Below are 21780 nucleotides of genomic sequence, written 5' to 3' on the forward strand. Positions count from 1 at the left end.
TTTTTTATTTTCCACGAGGTAAAATGAAGTTTGACAAAATTTTCAATATATTTTATATTCCATGATATGGACTTTTTTAAACGAGTACATTTAAATTTTGTTCCTTTAACCTAAAGTTCAGTCCAACTAGTTTGACTTTGTTAGACAAATTTCAGTTGGACCAAACGCGGTGGCCGGTGCGATCCTCGCAACTGAAACTTCAAACCAACGGCACTAAAGTTGCAAATACCCAAAAAGCCAAAAGATTTTGTGCCCCTGAGAGAGTATGTTGTCTATTTACTCAAACGAGCTCAATCTAAGTGTTTTTAGGACAATATGACATCTACAAACATATGCAAAACCCAAAAAAAAAAATCCTAATTATATTATCTGTAGGTTCGGAAAAATAATGCCTTAAGATTAATAAAAACTATTTACTTTTTGAAGAGTGAAATCTAGAGAATTTGAAATCCAATTTTTTTCTTTACATATAATCCTATGCCGATTTTTTGGTGGTTCTCAAAATTTCGGATAAAAGGCACTCCCCATGTTGGTCTTCTGCCCGCAAGAGTAAATGTACATTATATATACCCGCGGGAGCATAACATATGCGCCAGCCGAAATATTTACCCGATCCCTTTGCATTTCCGTCTCCAGTTTTCAGCGCGAAGGCTTGCTCTACATATAACCAGGGTAATTCATGGCGCTCCCTCTCTCTCTCACACTAATTTCTTAGGGTTTTCTCGGTTTCTCTCTCAAGGGAAGCTTTTATTATCCAAAAAACGCAGCACATTCCTCTCTAAGCCAGACTTTAATGGCCACCCATCTATTGAAACAAGGCGGCTGGGGCCTCTTCTTCCAAAGGCTCATACAGTGAAGGGTTTTCTCCAATTCCATTATAGACCAAGCTTCTGCTTTAGAAATATATTTTATTTTTTTTAGGTGTGCAACATTCAGTAAATTGTTTAGAGAACCAGAGATCAATGGTGACTGATATCTTGTAACAACGCAAAGAGCTCTCATTTCTCTTGTCTCTTATTCCTGAAAAGCTCATATAGGGACGGGTCTTCTCTATTCCCTTTTAAAAAGCGAGATTTTATGCTCACAGCAAATTATTCTCAGAGTCAGAGATTAATGGCGACTAGTTTGTTGAATCAAGGCAAAGAGCTCCCCAATCTCTCGCCTCTCTTCTTTAAAAAATTCACAAAGTAAGTTCATATCCCTTAATTTCAGTGTTTCATATAAAAAACCTCGAATTACATATGCGCTAATTATTTGCTTTTATTTAGGTTTTTGAATTTGATCAGAGAAATGCTATCACAAACTCCATACATGCAGCCCGAAAGCTCGAATATGTCTGTAAAATCCATATTGGAATCTCTTTTACCAAAAGACGGTATGCTAAACCCTAACTGTAACATGGAGGAGGCATGGCTTTTGACTCTGGATTTTTGCTTGTGTTGTGCCGCTCTGGCCTCTGCAAGTGACGACAGGGGTACCACAATGTCATGGGTTCCAATGAAGCTTTCAGAAGAGGCAGCCATGGCTATAAAGGAACTTTCAGGGTCAATTTTAGGAGAACCGTGGGAAAATGGATCAATGGAAATGGATTTTGGAGCTATTGATAAAGGGGAGAGGTTGATGGTGGCTTTGATGCCAAGAATTATGCCAATTTTAAAGGGTTCAATAAAGGAGACGTCCATTGATACCAACGAAGATATGGTTGAGGCTGCTTGTGCTAGGGCTCCAAAGGAATATGCCATTGTAGCTGCCCATCAGCTAAGATGGTGGGTAAAACAGGTATTTCCCATTCAATGCATAGATTATTAATCCCATTAATGAGCTCCCTTTTTGGCAATTAGTCTTCAAATGCAGATTTTAATTAAAATGATGGTATGTTGCTTTGTGAAGTTACATATGTAATTGCAGTTTATGCAGTAATTGAAGGTGCCCACTACTTCTAAATTTCATCTTCCAAACATATGCTACGAGATCTAGTTACCAAGAAGTCATTATCCAGAATTCACTGTTGAATTCGTTTTTCTATTGCATTGTTTATTGCAAAGTAAATAAGCACTTTGTTTTTAACATTTTTGGTGAACTATTCTTATGTTATGAAGAGTTAAGCTCTGATAATTTAAGTAAATCTGCATTTTTCTCATTGTAGGTCAACCAACCCCATCTTGGAAAGCTATGTGCTTGGGTGATTCCGTGTGCATTGACTGCCTTAGATCATTGGTCACCAGAAGTTAAGGTACGTTTGACATATTATTTACTTATTTTTTGTGTATAACAGTAAAAAAATCTTTAACCCTTTTTATTGAATTTTCACCAGAGCATTATTTGTATTAGTGTGTGCATTTTAATGATAAACACATTTGTTTTGTGCCTCATCGTGCATAATTACTATTATGATTCTTTTGTATGAAAGAGGATTTTAAGTCACAGAAGTGATTATCATGCTAGATTGTTTCTAAAAACATTGATGAACTTACGAACTTATGAACATGCATGATATATATTTTTTGTCAACAAACTCCTATTTTTGATGATATAGCTCTTTTCTAAAGGTTAGTGGGTTTTGTATTTGCGTAAAAGTTATATAAAAGATTGATTTTCATGTGCTGCTTGTTTAATCAACAAATTGATATTTTAGAGATTTGTGGATTTTGGCTGGCAGTCATGCTGTAAGCTCTATAGCAATATACATCCTGATGGCTTGAACTATTTTTCTGTTGCAATTTATGTTATAGAACATGCGCTTCTTTCATATAAGAACTGCGAGGTGTTACCATTGCGACAATCCTGACATGATCAGGGTTATCTGAAATTCTTGATTTAACTTTTATCGTATATAAATTCCGGGACAGGCTATAATTAGGATAATGTGGATTTTATGATTACTACTCTTATCATACATAATTTTCAGGGACAGGCAATAATTATGATTATTTTGATATTTATGTACAATTTTCTCATATATGATTTCCAGGGACAGGCTATGATCAGTTTTATGCATCTGTCAATAAACATGAGTGCAACTGAATTTGGTTCTTATGGAGATGTAGTTCTCGATGCTTCATATCGAAATATTGCTGCTGCTGATGAGATTTGGCAATATGCCGTTGAAATGTCAGTGCTTTTGCTGACTTGCATTGAATGCAGGAACCCTCGTAGCTACTGGTACGTGGATTTTTAATCTTGATATTGGACTATACATGCATGTCATGCTTTATATTTGATATTGAAAAGCATATCAACAATCATTGTGACATTATAATCATCATTATTGTCCTCATAAAGGGATGTCTTAACTATTGATGTCGATATAACAATAAGAATACACTACTCTTCATTGCATAAGCATTACTTGTTGCATAAACATTATATGAGTAAGTTATTACATCAGTGATTTATTTTCATTTTGTAAGTCTTGATGAGTATTCGGCTCTTAGTAGATTGAAGGTGAACGTAAATAGTACATTCAATAATTTGAGATAGTGCTGATTCGAGTCGCAGTGGCTATTTCTCTGCATTGAACCTCTAGATAAACCTTGTCAACTATTTATTGTTTGTGGTTATCTTTGAGTGTGTGATTTCTAATGGAGGGTTATGGAAACTATTTCATGAATGATGAAGCTACTATTTACATAAATGTTTTAATGTTTTATTCATAGTGACATACTTCATCATCTTTTATGTGATAAAGGAGTCTTCCTTTTTCTAACTTCCTATCTATAGAAGCATGGATTGCCATTATACGTTGATTTATTTGAAAGAATCTATGTAAAAAAAATTCCTAATTTCCTTTATGTGGTATTTGTTACTTAAATTTTAGTCAATATTCTATCTTTATTTGCTATATAGGTATGAGCGCATATTGGGCGACATGCTAGGACATTTGGAACGTCAACCTAATTGTAAAGAGCGACGTATTCCATGGCTTCAGCAAATTGAGCCAATTTTCAATGCCATGGGGCTTGTCTTATTAGCCCATTTAAAGCGTGTCATGACCCTTTTCTTCGACTGGATGCATGCTGACGATGATAGATCTGTTCTTCTGGTAAGAGTTTACATTCTTCCCCATCAAAAAAACTTGTGCATCCATTTCCTTGAATTGGAATCTTAGTTGCTTATTGATTGATGATCTTCTGTTCCTTTCAGGTTTAATAAATTTGAAAAAGAAGGAACTGAGAGTTTCTGGGGATTGCATAGTGAAAATTTTAGAAATGGAATTTCTGGGGATTGCATAGTGAAAAATTTAAAACCTCTGTAACACTAATGCCAGAGGACATGCCTTTTTTGTCTTTTTCAAAATTTGTGAAAGTAATGTATCTGGGACATGCATCATCATCATCTGAGCCTTATTCCAACTATTTGGGGTCGGCTTATCTGAGACATGCACAATAGATTAAGATCTAATCAACCTGGTCACATACCAAACACTTGATACATTCCTCATTTCAATCAAATCCCTAATGCCTGCTTAGGGATCTCTCCCTAATGAGGGAAAGCCTGAAACTATTGGCCGCCCATTAAGGGAGGGACAAATTCCCACCTTCTGTTGCCTGTTTTGTGGCAGGGGTACTAGGTTAGGCTTTGTCCTTACTATTAGAGCTGGAGATTTTTAAAAGAAATGGACAATTTTGTCTTTTTGAAAGCAGTTGCGAGGTTTAAGAGAATTCAATGGCCATGGAACCACTAGGAAGTCGGAACTGGTGGTGTATTGGTTAATGTTACCAGAATTGGTGTATTGGTTAATGTATTAGTAAGCCTCTAGACTCACAACGTGCTTTTTCTTTTATTGCAATTTGTGATCTTCATTAAACATTGTCCGAAGTAGATGAACCAGTCTGTTGTGCCATGGGGATTTATTATGCCCCCATAATCTTTTTTTGAATGTTTATTGTGTTCCCATAAATTGACAGAAAGAAATTGGAAAAGACATATGGGCAATCTCATGAGTGATACTAATCCCTGGATTCAAAATGTGCTTTTTGTTTTAGATTACAATTATGATCTTCATTAAGCATTTTCATAAGTAGATGAACCAATTCATTACTTTACAGGTTCTCGAACGTATCTACACAATTATGAAGTTAATATGGGTCCGGAATACTCCATACTTGGAAAGGTGTGGATGCTATCTTCTTTTATCTCTTGTTGTAATGATTGTGTTACTCCACTTGTGGGGTCAATTTTGTCTAAAATCATCAAGGTTTTGTACCTGTTCTTTCTTCTGTCGTCAAGTTTCATTTAGTTAATGATCTCTATACATGTGTATGATTTCAGATTAGTAGATGAGCTTACTGTAACTTATAGAGAGGCATCCTTGAGAAAAGAACGTTTTGCGATTCGTGAACACGTTCTTAAAATAATGTTCTTGCTCCAAAGGTGAGGATACTTATGAGATGCATTTGAAAGTATCATGCTTTATCACCAAAAAGAAAATGGTTCTCTTTTGCATCCTTGGTTTTATATTTGACTTGTGAAAGGCCATGTCTTTTATTTGTGTCCGCCTTCATTTTTTATTCGTTTGTCTGGGCTGATTAGACGTCATTTTCCATCTTCAAGATGCAAGGGCTTAGAATTTGAATCTGCTTGGAGCAAGCACAAGGATGATCCAAATTTGGTTTCACTTACGTCATCCTTAAGCACAGTGAACTAGGGTGATACTCTAATCCAAGAATGATTTGAGTTTACCGTGAGTCAACTCTAACATCCTGATTATTGAATGTGATTGGGTTATCTATATATTTAAGTGCCAGTGAGAATAGTATTTGCTTCAGTTTACCATTTGATTTGTGCTGGTTTTTTAGCGTCAAATCATCACTTGAGAGCTGGATCTAATGCATCAATTTGCACACTCCTATTACCATGTATGTATCATCACTTACAGTGTGTATCAGGTGGTTTGGATGGGCACCTAGGTGGAAGTTTTGTAGTTCCAATTGAATTGTAGCTTTTCTAGGAAAATAGAAACAAAGGAAAAGGGGATGTAATTTGAATGTGGTAGAAATTTCTAAAAGTCGTGCATTTTAATATGATGACATTTAATTGACTCCTGAGTTCATTTATATTTCCTTTACTATTTTACTTTTAAGGTCCTAATTCTATCTAATAAATGTTTCGATTTTTCAATTGGTATTTCTTTCAGGTGCATACTCTTTGTACATTTAAAAGAGCTGGCTTTGATTGTACTTCTAGCTCGTCCATGATGGATCAAAGTGGGGAACCTAGATATAGACCCAGAACGTGGGTATAGCTCACTTTTTTGTTGGGTGATGTAAGTTTGAATTATGTGCAAGTGATTTCTTTCCCCAATTTGTTTTGTGTTATTCTAGAACTTTCGGCAGATCATTGTTACTCTGATTTTTGTCATGTACATAGAGCATAATGAAGAACCAGGATTCATGTAGCCGACCCCAATTAATTGGGAAAAGGCTAAAATGATGACGATGATGATGACATATTTCTGAAACATCTTATTTATTTATTGGTACTTACTATTATTTGGAGTATCTAGGAAATTCATTATGGAGTGCATGGTTGTGGGACTTTGACATGTAATTTCAGAAGATGGGGAGAGCTAACTACTCGTAAATTTTCTAGAATGCCATCCTTTTATTTTTGGTTAGTGTTTTGTTTAAAGATAAATTAATATTCTATCCATTGCAACTTGTATATATCTACAACCTTTTTCAGGTGGTTACCTCAATCATCATCATCATCCGAGCCTTTTCCCAACTATTTGGGGTGGCTACACAATTCATGTTTTGCCATTCCGCTCTATCAAGTGCCATACCTTCAGTCGGACCAGAAGTCGCCATACCTTCAGTCAGACTAGAAGTCACCATATCTCTTCTCACTACCTCCATTATGAAAAACTAAGGGTAGTTATTTTGTTCCCTAAATCTTGTTATGGTATCTTAATATATTTTTAGATTTTTTATCCTTTTATAGTGAGAGATTCCATGTAAAAATCTATGGTCTTTGGTATGAAATTTTTATAGGTGGGTTTCTTGGATTTGTTTCCTGCTCTAGTGAGTGAAAAGCAGGTAACAGTGGTTGTGGGGGTATTTGTGTACCGTGGCTAATTTCTTACAGTTTTTCTTTTTTAGCTAGAGAACAGCAAAGTAAGTAGGTTTTATGTGTAGTGATTTAGGAGGATTGAATTTGGAACAATGTGAAATGCTATGTAAGTAGGCATGAATAAGACCAAATATTTTCTCCTTATATTTATTCAATTACTGGTAGTATATTTATATTTATGAAAATAAAATTCAGTCTTGTAATTTATATAAATTTCTTTTCTCTGTGACGTATTAATTCTTAAATTGCAAAGAAACAGAAACATTCCCCCCCACTCAATCAGAAATCTTAGGTGTATTTCTATAGAACAGTTATGGCAGGTGTATTTCTATAGAACAGATATGGTTATTCACCTTTTTAATAGTTGCCCTAACAAAATGAGTGGCCCAAGCAGCTCGCCCAACCATTTTAGCACCCATTACTGGGTGGCAGAATAAAAAGAATGGGCGGCTCAGTCTGCCGCCTATATTTATTTGCACAAATACTTGATGTTATTGAATATGGCCCAAGTGCCCCTTTGGCGAACCATGAGTATCCCTTTTTTCATAGTGTAAAATAGGGTGAGATCTTTTCTCCTGAAAAAACTGAGTTTGTCTCTTGAAAAGCCCTTTGTAAGAGAGGGGTGTGATAGTCTGCTGTATTCTTAGGTTATTAGGCCATTATTTCTTGTTTTGCTTTATATCTCTTTTTCCTATTCTCATGCAATGGTGAAGGTCTATGACCAGTTTTCCCTAATAATATTGCTTTTTAGTGTTTTCACCAGGTATACAAATTACTTTTGGCAAGTATTTGCTGACAAAATTTCTGCAGTATAAATTGATCAAAAGAAAAGAATCATTCTTCTAATACTTGGGTAATCATTCAGCAACTATTCTTGTTTTGAATTAATCTCAACTAATTCAAACTAATTTAAGAGCTCAAAGAACCTACCAACCAAAAAGAAATAACTCAGCCATTTATTAGAGGGTCTTTCATTCTTGTTTTGAATATAAAGTCTCATTAATTCTTACTTATGGCATTACTTTTGATAAGGTTTGAGTTCTTTTTGCACTAAAATCCAGTCAATGTCCCTTGTGGAATGGTATGGAGGGCACTTTAATTTCAAACAAGAATGGAATATTCAAGTAAGTTAACATCACCATTCTTAGTTACATAGGCATGTGTCTACGAAACTTCATTTTTTTCATACACTGTAGTGGTATGAATGTCTCTTCAACCATTTTTACATCACCACACCTTTGGTCATTTGGTACTTCTATTTCCTAATATTGAACAACTAAGGATATTTTGTAATTTAGCTTGAGGCATTTAAATATATTAAATTGTTAAAATGTCCCTAATTGTTTTGGATTTCCAGCCCTAAATAGAGTAATTTAGGAGTTTTTGATAATTCTTTTGAGAAGGTACATTTATAAAAGGAAATTTATTTGAGACCTTTTGAGCCTTTTAATGATGAACAATTGTTTCATGCGGGCTGGATCGCATTTCTACAATATGTGGTCCGGAGGTATAAAGCATCCCTTTTAAAGATGGATGCAAATAGGCGGTCCATTTAAAAACAATTGTAACTAACAGTCCAATTGTTTTCTTAATATAATAATTATTTTTAATTTTTAAATTTTTTTTTTCTCATATACATCATCTCCATGTTATTTAGAGAATGTTTAAGGAAAAGCATCTCACTAGGCACGAGTATTAATCAATGAATAAATAAGCCCTCTTTTATTCGGATTGGTGAGGGCAAGATGCAGATTTATGAAGAAAGAAAAAGATTGAAATATCAATTTAGTCTTCGTGGAACCTCCGGGTTTTGAAGTTAAAAGTATTGACAACATTTTGCTTATGCTGGACATAAATGAAGCGGGTCACTTCAGTGGCTTATGATATTTCGAGTCCTTTATTGATCATGTGACACGTGTATCTGAACTGGGAAAAAGGATTTGCCCATATGTGAAGTGCTCAAAAACAACTTGGAGATGGGTTTGAGGACCTGAAATACTTTTTGATCTACCCATTGACTATGGAATTTGGAGTTTAAAAAATTAGTGCAAATTTGATAGTTCTATAAAAACTTTAAATATCCAGAAAAATGCTATAAGATAGATCAATTATAGAGCTTCATATTTAACGACTTTTTTTTGTAACATCATGAATAAGTGATGGATTTGGAGAGTTAGGGGCTAGAACGTGCTCATCAAAATCTCCACCTACATGTAATGAAAAAAGAACGGAGTATATATTCACAAAGGTAAAGTATATAAAAAAAAGATCATTAACCTTTGATCCAAGGTGGTCACAATTAATCTTGACCATTGGATGTGAAATTGGGTGGTTATATTTATTTTATGGACCAAGTTTAAAGTTTAAAAGAAATTTTTTCAAACTTTGTGATACATCGGAGCTATCAGATTTTACATCGGATGATTGTAAGTAATTATGACCTTTTTGTATCAAATATAAACAACCTCCTTTTATACAATCTGAGTTTTAGATCTAGTTTGTCAAAAGTTGATAATCTCAACTATCGATGAATCTGCAAAAGAAAATGAATTTTGAACCTTAAAATTAATTCACGGATGAGATATGTACCATCTTTCGAATGGCAAGTTCATGAATATAATGCGGAGTGCATATGAAGTGATTTAGAGTAGACTTTAGATTAATCAAGATGGGTTCACCAGTTGGGTATCAGGCGTGTAAATGGTTCACTTGGTCCAAGGACAACCTTTATCCTAATAGGTGTAGGGTCACCCTACTTAAGGAGCCTAGGTTCTCTCTTTTTCCAAAAAAACAAAATGAAATGACCCTTGATTTTAAGAAAAAACAAGGCCAAATAACATTAAAATCTTAAAAAAAATAAAAATATATAGTATGTGCTTGCATAAAATATTGGGTTCGACTTGGCTCATTTGGGTATAGATTGAACCTAGACCAACTTGATTGAGGTCAGACCTGACCTGCTTGGGTCTAAAATCTGGACCAAGACGGCAGCTGCGGCCCTATCGACAATCGGGGGGCACACACAATGGGCTTTTCCTACAAAAACTAGGTTCCTTACTCGCAAATTCCAGGTTACAACTGCCGACTGGTAGGATAACTACCTGAACCCTAGGTCCCTGACCAGCACTGCGAATTCAAATCTGAGGGGCCATAATAGAAATTTCACAAAATCCCCAGGGCTCTTTACTAAAACGCATACACACCCTCTCTCAAACCGAACGTTTGGGCCCTTCGAAATCGGAGCGTACCAAAAATTATCCACTTTCTCTCGGATCATCGCGCCCTCGACTACTTTGTCTCCCTGCAAAAGGAAAAAAAAAGCATTCTCTTTCTCTCTCTCTCTCAAAATTCCATTTTCGCGTGCGTTTTGTTGCAGAGATGTCCGCCATTTTCGAGCCTCGCTCTCCTTCTAACGGAGAACGCGGATCTGGTGGAAAGATTAGACGAAAAAGAGGAAACGGTGTTCATGGCGCCTCCCCTTATAGGCGCCCTGAAGCGTCATGTGACGTCCATGAAAAAAAACCTAGCTGGTTATCAAGGTTCGCTAATGGCGCGGGGAAGTTTCTCTCCTCTGCGTTTTTAGGGCGTGAGACTGGTTCTCCTTCTTCTTCTTCTTCTTCTGATAGTGAAGAGAAATATGGTAAGTTATGAATGTCGCTGTTCTGTTGATTTCGTTTTTATATAAGTTTTACGAATGTTTTGAGTGGATTTTGATGTGTTTTGTGGTTTTTGGTTGGGGTTATTGTTGGTTTTGTTGGATTCAGGGTTTGGAGTGAGTAGAGTTTGGATTTGACCTTAGGGTTCGGTTTCTAGTTGTGTTTCGTGGGTTTCTGGTGGATTTGGGGGTTTTCAGGAAATTTTTTTCTTTGTGGGTTTAGAATTATTTTAGTGTTTGTTTGACATTTTTTACTGCTATGTTATGCCTTTGTGAAAAAGCATGATTGGGAACTAATGGAGTATGCTTTTTTTGTTGTTTAATTCTTGGTTTTTGGTTGAATGATCAAACAAAACTCGTTGGTCTATGGCCGAATAAATTGTCAGAAATGATGGTCTAAACTTAGGACGGACTTTACGAATTGAATTCTTTCTAGTGTTGGGTTTTTCTTATGCTCTTGAGTATTATAGCGGGTTTGTGTGTTTACTACTTCAGTTTCTTGTGAAGCTGTTTCGGTTTTTGGTTGTCTAACGGATGAAGTTATGGTTTATAGAAAATCCCTTTATAGAAACGGTGAGGAATTGTTGTTATGAATTTGTTTGGTGGTTTATGAGTTTTCTTTGAGCTTTTACGGTGTATTCACTGATTTTCTTCCTACTAGCTCTCTCTGCTCGCATGGCATTATGCCTTATGGATACTCCAAGTGACAAGTCGAAGTTGGAACCACGTTAAAGAAAGATTAACGTGATATTGGAGGGGAATATATTTTTCTATTTTTTTTCCTTTCACCCATTTTCTTTTCTTTTTCTTTTTGGCAAAGATCACTTACAAGTAGTCTTCTTACAATAACTTTTGCTTCAAATAAAATAAACCTAACAAATCCAAGATCTTAAAAATCTTGATGCTTTTAAACAAATTTTCTTTAAATAAAGAAAATATCTACAATTCTTATGCTTGGAAATATAAAAACAATATAGTTAAATATGGAAAGAAACAAAAAAAGAGTGTCGGAGATTACCTCAACCGGGCTTATTACACCCCACACCAAGTCACCACCATCCGATGACACGGGATCAACGATCAACCTTCAATCTCAACCGAGAAAGCAAGTTTAGGCCAAGCCCTCTAATGGAATTATGAACTCTTTTATCACAAATCTCAAACCCCCTGGTGAATCCCCTTGACAACCTAGTTTGAGAGAGATAGATTATCTTTTTGCTACACCCTAAAACCCTTAGCCATAAATTCATAGTTGAAAGATGGGAGAGAGAAGAACTCAATAGGTTCCTTAAACCCATAGGTTCTTTCACAATGTGGGAGAGAGAGAGATCTCAAATATAGGAGAGTGGGACGTGCCCCCTTTTTGGTTTTAATGAGAGAAACTTTTTTTAAAGGAGAGAGATTCTAAGTGGGGCACAGCCCTTTGTGGGATATGAGAGAGAAATATGAGAATTAGGTATAAAAGATAAGGTATAGAGATTTTGGGTAGAGACAATCTTTTTTTATAGGCTTTGAACGAGATTAGGGTTTTTTAGGGTTTTTTTTGGCTTGTATCTTCTTGTGAGATTGAATATGAAACATTGATCTTGGGTGACGTGTGGAGTAAGAGATTTGAGCAATCTATTCCATAAATGGGCCATTAACATTATGGAACGTGTTAAAACTTTATCCCCTTTTCCTAAACCATTTTTTCATTAATAGAAATTAAATAAAATAATTTCAAATATAATATTTTACATATCAAAATAATGCACAAGCCTTCTCATGCTTTCTAAAAAATCATTTAAAGCTTCCTCAAGCCAATACCTTTTCAAAGCACGTAGCAACTTGGCCTACAAGCCAAAGTCACGTATCATAAAACAATAGAAAGCTTCTAAATGGGTGGGGCGTGCCACCCATGAGAGGATCTCATGGGCCCCACCATCTAAGCCATGGTGGGCCCATGTGCACAATGGGCCTCCATGCAATTTTAAATATTTTTAAAACTCAATAAAATAATTTTAGAATTTATTTGAATATTTAAATCAATGTAAAATCAATATCTCTGATTTTATAAATCCAAATTTGACAAATAAAATATCCAGAGGTCTAGAAAAATTCAAATAATAATTTTAAAAATCATATATCATAAAAGAAAGATAATTAAATTCATAAGATGGGAAAATGATCCATATGGTATAGGAGTCAATGAAGCACGGGGGCACTCCACCTTCGATTGTGGACTACGGACCACACTTGTTTTATCAAACCGACCCAGTGTTTCCCATGACCGATAGTCCAAATAGGGGCTCATTAGTGGGTTACCAAAGTCTTGCCGATGAGCCAAAAGGTCACAATCCTAGTATGTGGATTTCAGGTTCTCCTCTAGAGACGTGCCAAGGTCATATAGACTTGATGCGACCACAACTTCTATGACGCATAGGGGTATCTCTCGCACATGCATAACTCGCTTTCTCGAAACAGCTATTATTATGCATGCCGTGTGATGGTACATGGATGAGGCTTTGGTTCTCGTCTCTGAAGGCCGCCATCACACACAAGGGTCACACAATCCCTTGGCTTACTTATTCGGGCATACTCCAACCTCATCAAGGGATGACCCATTAAAATCCTTATCGGTTAATTTTCTATGCTCAGATAACATAGGTTTTTCTCAACCGATTGGCCAAACTGTAAAGCACAGTTCAGTATCAACAAATATCGTTTGCTTAGTATGGTCCACGAGGGACCACACTCCCATTGAGTTCATGTTCCACTATATCATTTCATCGTACAAGCACTCATAAGGCCTTTAATGGCCACATTCAACCAACACCACGCAATTTTATTGTTTGTCTTTTATATTTAATACCTGGATGTAGTAATATGATGCTTTTCTGTGTCTAACTGCTTCATATTGTGAATGAATGAAGTATCCCCACATTTTATTTGTGGTTTTTAATTTTGCTTGATTTGTGGTGTTCATTGTGAGGATTATTATGTTCTTATTTTCCTGTTAGGTGATGCTGAGGGTTATGAGGCTTTCTAGGATTATCATGTTTTCCTATTTAACGTTCATTGTTGTTATTATGGCTGAGATGTTTTAGAGACTAACCTGCCAGGTCTTCATGCAGAGGAGGAGAATGAAGCTGCTGACTCTGGTGACTTTGTTGAGTCGAAGCCGGTACTTTTCTAACTTTTGTTCACTCTCGGTGTTTTTCCTGTGTACTTATGGTTTATGCTTAAAGAGATAATTTTGTAAGTTTCTTTAGGGAGTTTGTATTCTCTTATTTTTTATGATAAAACATGGAATAAACTTGCTGACCTTTTGTTTGCAATAGTATTTGGAATACTGGATTTTTCTGTTTGAAAGGTATCTATATTAAAGAGACTTGTTTACAATCGACATTTAGCAGTACCTTGAAAATTGATTTTTAGAAATCTTATAGTTCTAAGAAAATTAGTATATGCGTAGTTGACATTTTCCAAATTTAGCCGGTTTCAAATAGTTGGGATAAGGTTCAGATGATAATGAATTGACATTTTGCAAATTCCTTATTTAAATTGGCATAATATATATATTTTTAAAAAATGCATTAGAATAAATAAAATAGTTTAAGTTTCATGTGCTTCACTTTTTCTTGAAAATAGAGAATTGAGGAATATTAAATTCCAATATAGTTCTGTTGTGTAATGATGACCTTTATTTAAAATTGGTACCATTTAAAATAAAAAAACTTAATATGCCTATAATTTTACTTGAATATAGGAAATTAAAGAAATCTAATTCCTATCATTTTGTGTTATATATTGGCATCATATTCCTATCTCAATCACTTGATTTTGGCTTTTATATTTCTTGAGGCTCAGACTGTCACATCTTGATCTCCTGTATCGCCTTTTCTTGTTTATATTTATGCAGGATGAAATTTTCTCAGAAGCAATGGAGAACCTGGATACTGCTTCCTTAGTTGTTCCCTTTATGGGCGAAGCAAAAACCACGATTGTGAAATTAATCCAGCAAGAAACTTTTTCAAGGTTCCATTTTTCTCATATTTCTATGGGTTTCGGATTTAATTTTAACTTTTTTAAAATTTAGTTGGCTGACTGGATGACTGCTGGTTCCTCATGTACTGCATTTCTTTATGGTTTCCTTCTGCTGATGTTTTTAAAGTCGGAACTTTTTGCACTTAGTTTCAGATTCATGTTACTCTCTCTTGTGAGGCGTTATCCTAGATTTTTCTAGATATATTACTCTGTTGTTCTTTTGAATTTCTTTTGGTTATATGGACTCATATTCAAATTCCTGAATGGATGTGCAAATCTTATATATAACTCAAATATTTGTATGGTGTTTTCCTAAGTCCGAAACCTTCAGGGTTGGTTTAATGAATTTGTCGGACATATCAGGTTTCTGTGAGATCTGGGATAAATGACGGGACTGTGTTGGGAATCAACAATAAATATTTCCTTTTTGGGTGCAGTGGATGGGGTATATGAGCAGTGGGATTTGATCCTGGACTGTGCTGCTGCAGTTGTCCACACCCTAGATGTTAAGCCAGATGCCCAAAACCCAACAGCAACAAAGCTTTTTTCTTTAGTGTTACCTCACTTTTTTTTTTTATCAGTTGCTTGACATATTTAATAACAGTCCGAAAGTCAGACACCCTCAAGTCAATAAGACTTCATACAAGTGCTAGAGTTGCTCAGTTATGCATGCTTGGCTGAGTATATCAGTTCTGAGTCTTATATGAGCTGCTTTGCTCAACTTTAGTATTTATAGACATTTGAAACTCTATTCATTGGGCTACTATGCTTTCAGAATTTAATCTTTCTTAGGAAACTAGTAATAAATCAATTTTATGAATTAGAAATAACAAGAACCTTTTTATCTATTTTCAAAAAAATAAAAAGTAAAAAAGGAACGTTTTATTAAATTATGATGTAATTAACATTAATGTTGGGGACTTCCTCTTTCCTATTGTCATTGCTTGATCATGAAATTTTCATTAAGGCGACAGCTGATCGTTTGCTATTTCTCTTTAATTCTGGGCATTATATGTCATTTGTTCGTACGTAGGGCAACTTAAAAGAATGTTTATTGTTGTATGCATATCTCTTTTACTTGTGGTATTTTAATCTCATGAACATGCTATAAGCAGTGGGGGATCAATTTTCTACTGTTGCATGTAACACTTCCAAGTTGCATACCCAATCTCTTTTTTGTTTCCTGAGATTTTTCTTTGAGAAAACATTGCAAATCTGGGATTCTTTAGTTATTGTGCTATAGAGTCAACTGAATCCAACTGTGCTTTTCTGGAGTTGCCTGTTGGCTCCTTGTCAGATGCGTGATTGGTTATAGTCTTTGTAGATTGGTTGGATTACAACCTACTCTTTTGACAGGGTTTGAGGTTTTGTTTCACCAGGTCCGAATATATTAATCTTACCAGGATACTTAAATCACGAGTTGTAGACAGCTCCCATGTGTTGCATGAGGGTGAGGATGCTACCCATCAAGAGTTTCATGATGCTTCAGGTTTGAAAAGTCTTTTCTTCTCTGGAACAAACCACTTGCCATATCACATGAGAAATTCATCCGTAGTATCTCCTAGAAGGGTGAATGATTTCGGTAGTGGAACCCCCAAATCTTTAGCACGAGATCTTGAAAATACAGCTGTTATGGAGGCAAAGAAATGGGTGGAGGAGAAAAAGTTGGAATCCAGTCCTGGACAGAACCTTGGGCCTTGCACTCTGAACACTACTCCGCTGCCTATTGTTAGTACTTCTTGTCCTTTAAGTCCTTTGAGCTTTAGTTTTTCTGTTAATGAAATGAACATCAACTATTGCTTCTTTTTTTTTTGACATGGTTTCCTTTTTTTTTTCAAAGGCTAATTTAGTGCTGATAGGGGTTACTAATGGATCAAAGAGTCTATGATTTTTTGTGGTTGTATTATTTTGCCTTCTGAATGACTATTTCTTAGGAAATTTGCATAAATATCCCTTATAAATTTGCTGTATTTTTCTGACTGACATATTGGTTTGGAACTTGAAGTGCCGAGCCAGGTTGGTATTTTTCTTTTAGTGAAATGCCGGTTCAGAACTTGAACTTCAAGTTCTGATTGGGGGTCACTTGTCTTTTTTCAGTAGACCAGTTTGGAATTCTAGTTCGTGTTCGGGTCACTTGTAAATTTTTTTTAAGTGATGGACCAGAAGCTTCAAACGGTATCACCTCACTAAAACATAAACACCTTTGGAAAGGGGTATAGCATGGTGCTGTGGGAGCAGATTGTAAACTTTGTCCTTTGAATAAATGACTTATTTAGATCAAGAATCCAAACTTTTATTTTTGAAAATAATCATCCGGTGATTTTAAAGTGGATCCCAAAATTTCCCCTCAAAAGAATATATTTTCCCTTAGGTAGCAAGTGTATATATGCACTTGTAGGAGAACAATATAATAAGAAGTTCACACATACAAAGGAAAGAAAAAGGGTGCACTTGTGTGCATTTAATAGGTGATGTCAGCTCTTTGAATACATATGCTCACCCTCGTCCTTATCCTTCCTATGTGTTAACTTTTTAATTATATTGTGCTCTTAAAGGTTCACATTGTATGTATACTTGCTCCCTAAGGTAAAATATTTATATATGTTTTTTTTCTGTTTTTAAGTTTGGGATCCACTTTAGAATCTTCAAATGTTTATTTTCAAATGGAAAAAGTTTGAATTTTCAATCTAAATGAGTCTTTTATTCGAGGAACTAAGTTTACAATATGCTCCTACATAAGAACTTATACTCTGGCTTTTCTAAGATGTTAATTTTTTTAGTGAGAATGAAGTTTTGAAGTGACGCTTCCCTCAGCAAAAGACAAGTGATCTGGTTCAGAACTTGATTGCGATTTGATCTATGGTCTATCACTTGAAAATAAAAATTCTACTAGTGTCTTGGCTCAAAATTGAAGTTCAAAATCAGTCTTTCACTAAAAAAAGACGAGTGACCCTGTTCGGAACTTGAAGTTCCTAACCGGTATTTCACTCAAAAGACACATTTAGGAACTTGAAGTTTCACTCCCAAATTAGTAATGTCATTCAGAAAAAAAGAACCCGGTATGGAACTTCAAGTTCGAACTGGGGGTATATTAAAGAAACTAAAGAAAATATAATTGGGAAATTTTTCCTATTTTCCCTATTATGTCTGAAGAAGAAAGGAAGTCTATAGAACGTACTGAGGGTGATAGGCTATAATATTTGTGGTCATCATATTTTTCTACCAGTTAGTCTACAAATCTTAAATTTTAGCACTAAAATTTTGGCAAAAAAAAAAAATCATAAAAAATTCGTCATAGCGAAAAAAAAACCCTTAAATTTTAGCTCTAATACTTAGAGCTGTACCTTCTGTGAAAGCTATCAGTTGGTTGTCATCTCTGATATTTTCTCACTAAGTGCACTACATGTAATGTTTGAAGGTTTCTATATGGCCATTAATTCCATTGGAGTTTAATGAGATGAGTTGTGACACTTTCTGTTTTGATGATTATTACATCCTTTTAGTCCCATGTGGAGCTCTGCCTTTGCATTTGTTTAGTCATGTTTAATTTTTCAGATTTCCTTACACTAAATGTTTTTTTCACGGTATCCTATTGGCTAGAGATCCTAAAAGTGATCTTTAATATGTAGCCATGATAATTTCCTTTACTCATGCGTGATGACTTTTTGAATGCATGTTGGTCTTGTGATGTTGTTGCATGTTCTTATTGATGGACCTATTAGTGCACATCTTTTTCTTTTAATATATGTTATTGATTTACTGGTGTGGTGGCTGTAAGTTTGCTTGTGACACCCTGCAGTTTGCACGTACTCATATTGTGTGGCTAAACTAAAGATAATGTATTATAAAAATATGTTCATAATTTTACATGTTTGTGTTGCTTGTCTAAAGATTGTGCGGTTTCCCATAAAGAAGTGAAAATGTGCCCTACTCAAGGGAAAGATGTGTCCCGTGCCAATTCTCATACGTGTTTACAATTTCTGAACTTCAAGAGGTGTGATATGGTTGCTTGGTGAGATATTTGGTTTTAGTATAACACATGGTGTAACATTTGCAAGATTGAGAAGTCTGTCACTCATTTCATAGTATTTTGGTATAGTTGGCTAAGTAATTGGTGACTAGTGCAGGTTACTGAAGTTGGCCAATGTTCACCTGTTGATGTAGCAAAATCTTATATGAAATTCCGTCCAGCATGGGCATCACCATCTGCCAGTGATATTGGATACGGAACTCCATCCCCTATTGGATCACATCAGTTTGTGGGTCATACGCCATATCCCATTGGTGATAGCCCTTTACTCTCTTCAAAGGTATGGGCCTGTGATTCTACCTTTCATCAGGATTTCCTTTAAAGTAGCCGAACCATTCAATTGTTTGTTGTGACATATCTCTCGGTTTTTGTGTGTGTGTGTGTGCGTGTGCTTTCTTTTTTTCTTTTCTTTTTGGGGGGATGGGGGCGGGGTAGTAGCTTTGCCGTGTTGTTCTGAAGTCATTATGCTATGAAGTTTATATTACAAATGATATTCAAATTGTTAGGATACTATTTTTCTCGTGTGTTAAGGATTTGTATGGAGACTCTTGGTAAGTTTTTATTTAGCATCTGACCTCTATCTGAATTCCAAAGGGCCATATGCCACCAACCCTAGCAACTGCAAAAAGAAGAGGCAATATCCCATGTTTTGATAAATTCTTTATAGGATTGTCTACAAAGAGACCATTTATCTTTTGTACATGGAGGTCACAATCAGTCCCACTCATTAGAGGTTAAATTGGATGGCTCGAGGTGAGTCACGAAGTCCGAGAATTTTTTTTGGGAACTTTGTGTCTATTCAATGACACTCTTACAATCACCCATTTTGAAATTTAAGGGGCAATTATGATTGTGAACTCCATGTACAAAAGGATAAATGGTCTCTTTGTAGACAATCCTTTTTTTTATACACTCTAATATATATTCTAGGATATGCAGGTTATTGAGTTGTTGTTACCTGATTGTCGATGGCTTTGCTACTAATGTTTTGCTTACTGCTTTCACATATATTAGTTCATTTGTTTATTTCCACTAATTGTGGGTATATTTAATCCACGCACAGCAGGCATCTAAAAGGTATTCTCTAGCTATTGATGCATCCCTTAATGAAATTCGAAGAGTACGTCTTAAGTCCAAAGAAATTGCAGCACTACCATCAGCTAATCAGCTTGTTTCAAGAACATTGGGATCAGAAGCTATCTCATCAACAGCAGATAAGGAAGTTGGTGAAGCAGGTTTAAGTCATGATTCAGCATCATTGCAGGCTGAGAAGCCCACCATTCAGTCCAATGACCAGGCCAATGAGTTGGCTGTGAATAATAGTAACCTAGGTCCAGTTGTAGGCTTGTCCAATGAGAATATAATTGAAGGAAACTTTAACTCAATGGATGTTATTCATGACCAGAAGATGGATCAGGATACAGCTGAAAATTGTTCAGACCTTGAACATCGTATGGAGGGAGAAAGTCATATGCCTCTGTGTACAACTGTTGGCTATCAAGATTCTGCCATTCCTGAAATGGAAACTGAAGTAAGTGCACATCGTAATTCCTGCTGAATCTATTATATTAGATAACATCTATGTTGAATTTTTGAATTTTGTGATGGATCTGAATCAAGTTCAGATGGTGCTCACCTTTTTTTTACTATGCTAGTACTTGAAAATACCATATAAGTGATTGGTAAGACTGATTGGACATCAATACTCTTTCCTTGTATTTTCCACCGTTTATTGTCCAGTGCCCACTGAGTGCTAACGTGAGGCTTATTAGAGTTACTTCCAAATCTTCTAGTTATGTAGCCATTGGCTAATGAATTATGGGTTTTATTTTTGTTATGCATTTTAAGGACCCTGATAAGGCTCATCATACCAAGGAACAAGAACTCAAATATGCCTCGAGCTTTGACAAATCTATCACACAGAATTCCACTTCATTGCAGCATGATGGTAACTATCTTGACATATGCGCCTTTTAATCTATGCATTTTACATTTATGATGACTAATGCCTGTTCTTCATTCCAATGCAAAAATTGTTTTACAGAGGCAGTCACCCAGAGCGGGAAGGAGCAACTAAAAGAAACGAATATTGCTGCTTCAAATGGCTTCAACTCTTCTCCTTCAAGGTATAAATTGTTTTCCCCCTTCTCCCCTCTGTCTCTATCTGTCTCTCTCGTTCGTATTTATCCACATGTCAAATCTAATTGTAGCCCCAAATTTCCTCTTATTAACAGTTCCTCTGCTCCATCACTATCCCGTGAGGGACATGATCCTTTGCTTGTTTCAAATGATGGTGTGTCCCCTTTGAGTAGCACTGCCCAGGTTTGCCAACTTTCCAGTGAGACCACTCTTGAAGTCCCACTTGATGATCAAAATAGTTCACTACTTTCCAAAACAGACAAAGCTTCTCAACTTGCTGTTGGGGTTGAGTTACCCCAGGCTCAACAACAAAATCTTACAGAGCACACAGGAATTGGGGCTGGGAACGCTTCTCAACTTGCTGTTGAGGCTGAGTTACCTCAGGCTCAAGAACAAAATCTTACAGAGCGCACAGGATTTGAGGCTGGGAAAAGGGTGAGAGGAGGAAAAAAGGCACCATCAAGATACCGGAGGGGTGGGGTTAAGAGATGGAGAGGTTAGAAAATGGTTCTCTCATATTTGTTGTACTAATTATTTGTACACTAGCTGTGGGGAGGAAGTGGTGGGTCAGATGTAGGTTTGTTTTGGATTTTATTTGGTTCTGGTACGAGTGAGCTCCTGCAATACGTGGAAGAGCAGGATTTTGTCATTCAACTCCCTTCTGACTTGTTCAAGGGTTGTATTGTGGGATGATCGAGGGACCGGTTATCGGGAAACTTGTACAATAAATTTTCAGTTCTTGGTTTTTGCGTTTGAACATTCAGTTTTATGAGCCTGAGCTCTCTTCCCCACTTCTTCGCTTTTGGAATATGAAATTCTCTTCCCCCCTCCCCCGTACCACTTTTTTGCTTTTGTAGTA

General features: G+C 35.9%; 2 protein-coding genes across 10 annotated transcripts; both read left to right on the top strand.

Annotated features, from left to right (window-relative positions):
• The first annotated feature begins 542 nt into the window (after window positions 1-542).
• LOC18435566 (ARM repeat superfamily protein) lies at window positions 543-6491 on the top strand. Of its 8 annotated transcripts, none has more exons than XR_016045365.1 (10): window positions 543-1187; window positions 1269-1779; window positions 2147-2233; window positions 2972-3162; window positions 3847-4042; window positions 5049-5113; window positions 5272-5373; window positions 5554-5683; window positions 5799-5858; window positions 6137-6491. XR_016045365.1 is itself a non-coding variant. In XM_088852966.1 (9 exons), exons 1-8 carry the CDS (start codon window positions 1078-1080, stop codon window positions 5645-5647), a joined length of 1356 nt encoding a protein of 451 aa, XP_088709092.1. In that variant the 5' UTR covers window positions 543-1077; the 3' UTR covers window positions 5648-5683; window positions 6137-6491. The 8 variants fall into 8 exon arrangements, 6 of the variants coding, with proteins under 6 accessions (XP_088709092.1, XP_088709094.1, XP_088709093.1 ...); XR_016045366.1 differs by having other exon boundaries at window positions 5554-5648; XM_088852966.1 differs by lacking the exon at window positions 5799-5858.
• Window positions 6220-21678, top strand: LOC18435567 (flocculation protein). Of its 2 annotated transcripts, none has more exons than XM_088852965.1 (9): window positions 6220-6265; window positions 13840-13889; window positions 14628-14743; window positions 16132-16480; window positions 18880-19062; window positions 19849-20313; window positions 20631-20730; window positions 20827-20908; window positions 21017-21678. In XM_088852965.1, the coding sequence occupies exons 3-9, from the start codon at window positions 14649-14651 to the stop codon at window positions 21420-21422; spliced, it is 1680 nt and encodes a 559-aa protein (XP_088709091.1). In that variant the 5' UTR covers window positions 6220-6265; window positions 13840-13889; window positions 14628-14648; the 3' UTR covers window positions 21423-21678. The 2 variants fall into 2 exon arrangements, with proteins under 2 accessions (XP_088709091.1, XP_020523651.2); XM_020667992.2 differs by lacking the exon at window positions 6220-6265 and adding an exon at window positions 9961-10711.
• Window positions 21679-21780: the final 102 nt, after the last annotated feature.

Source organism: Amborella trichopoda, chromosome 12 (assembly GCF_054954075.1).
Source record: "Amborella trichopoda isolate Santa Cruz 75 chromosome 12, AtrichopodaSantaCruz75HAP2 v2.0, whole genome shotgun sequence".
In the NCBI taxonomy this organism is placed as follows: Eukaryota; Viridiplantae; Streptophyta; class Magnoliopsida; order Amborellales; family Amborellaceae; genus Amborella; species Amborella trichopoda.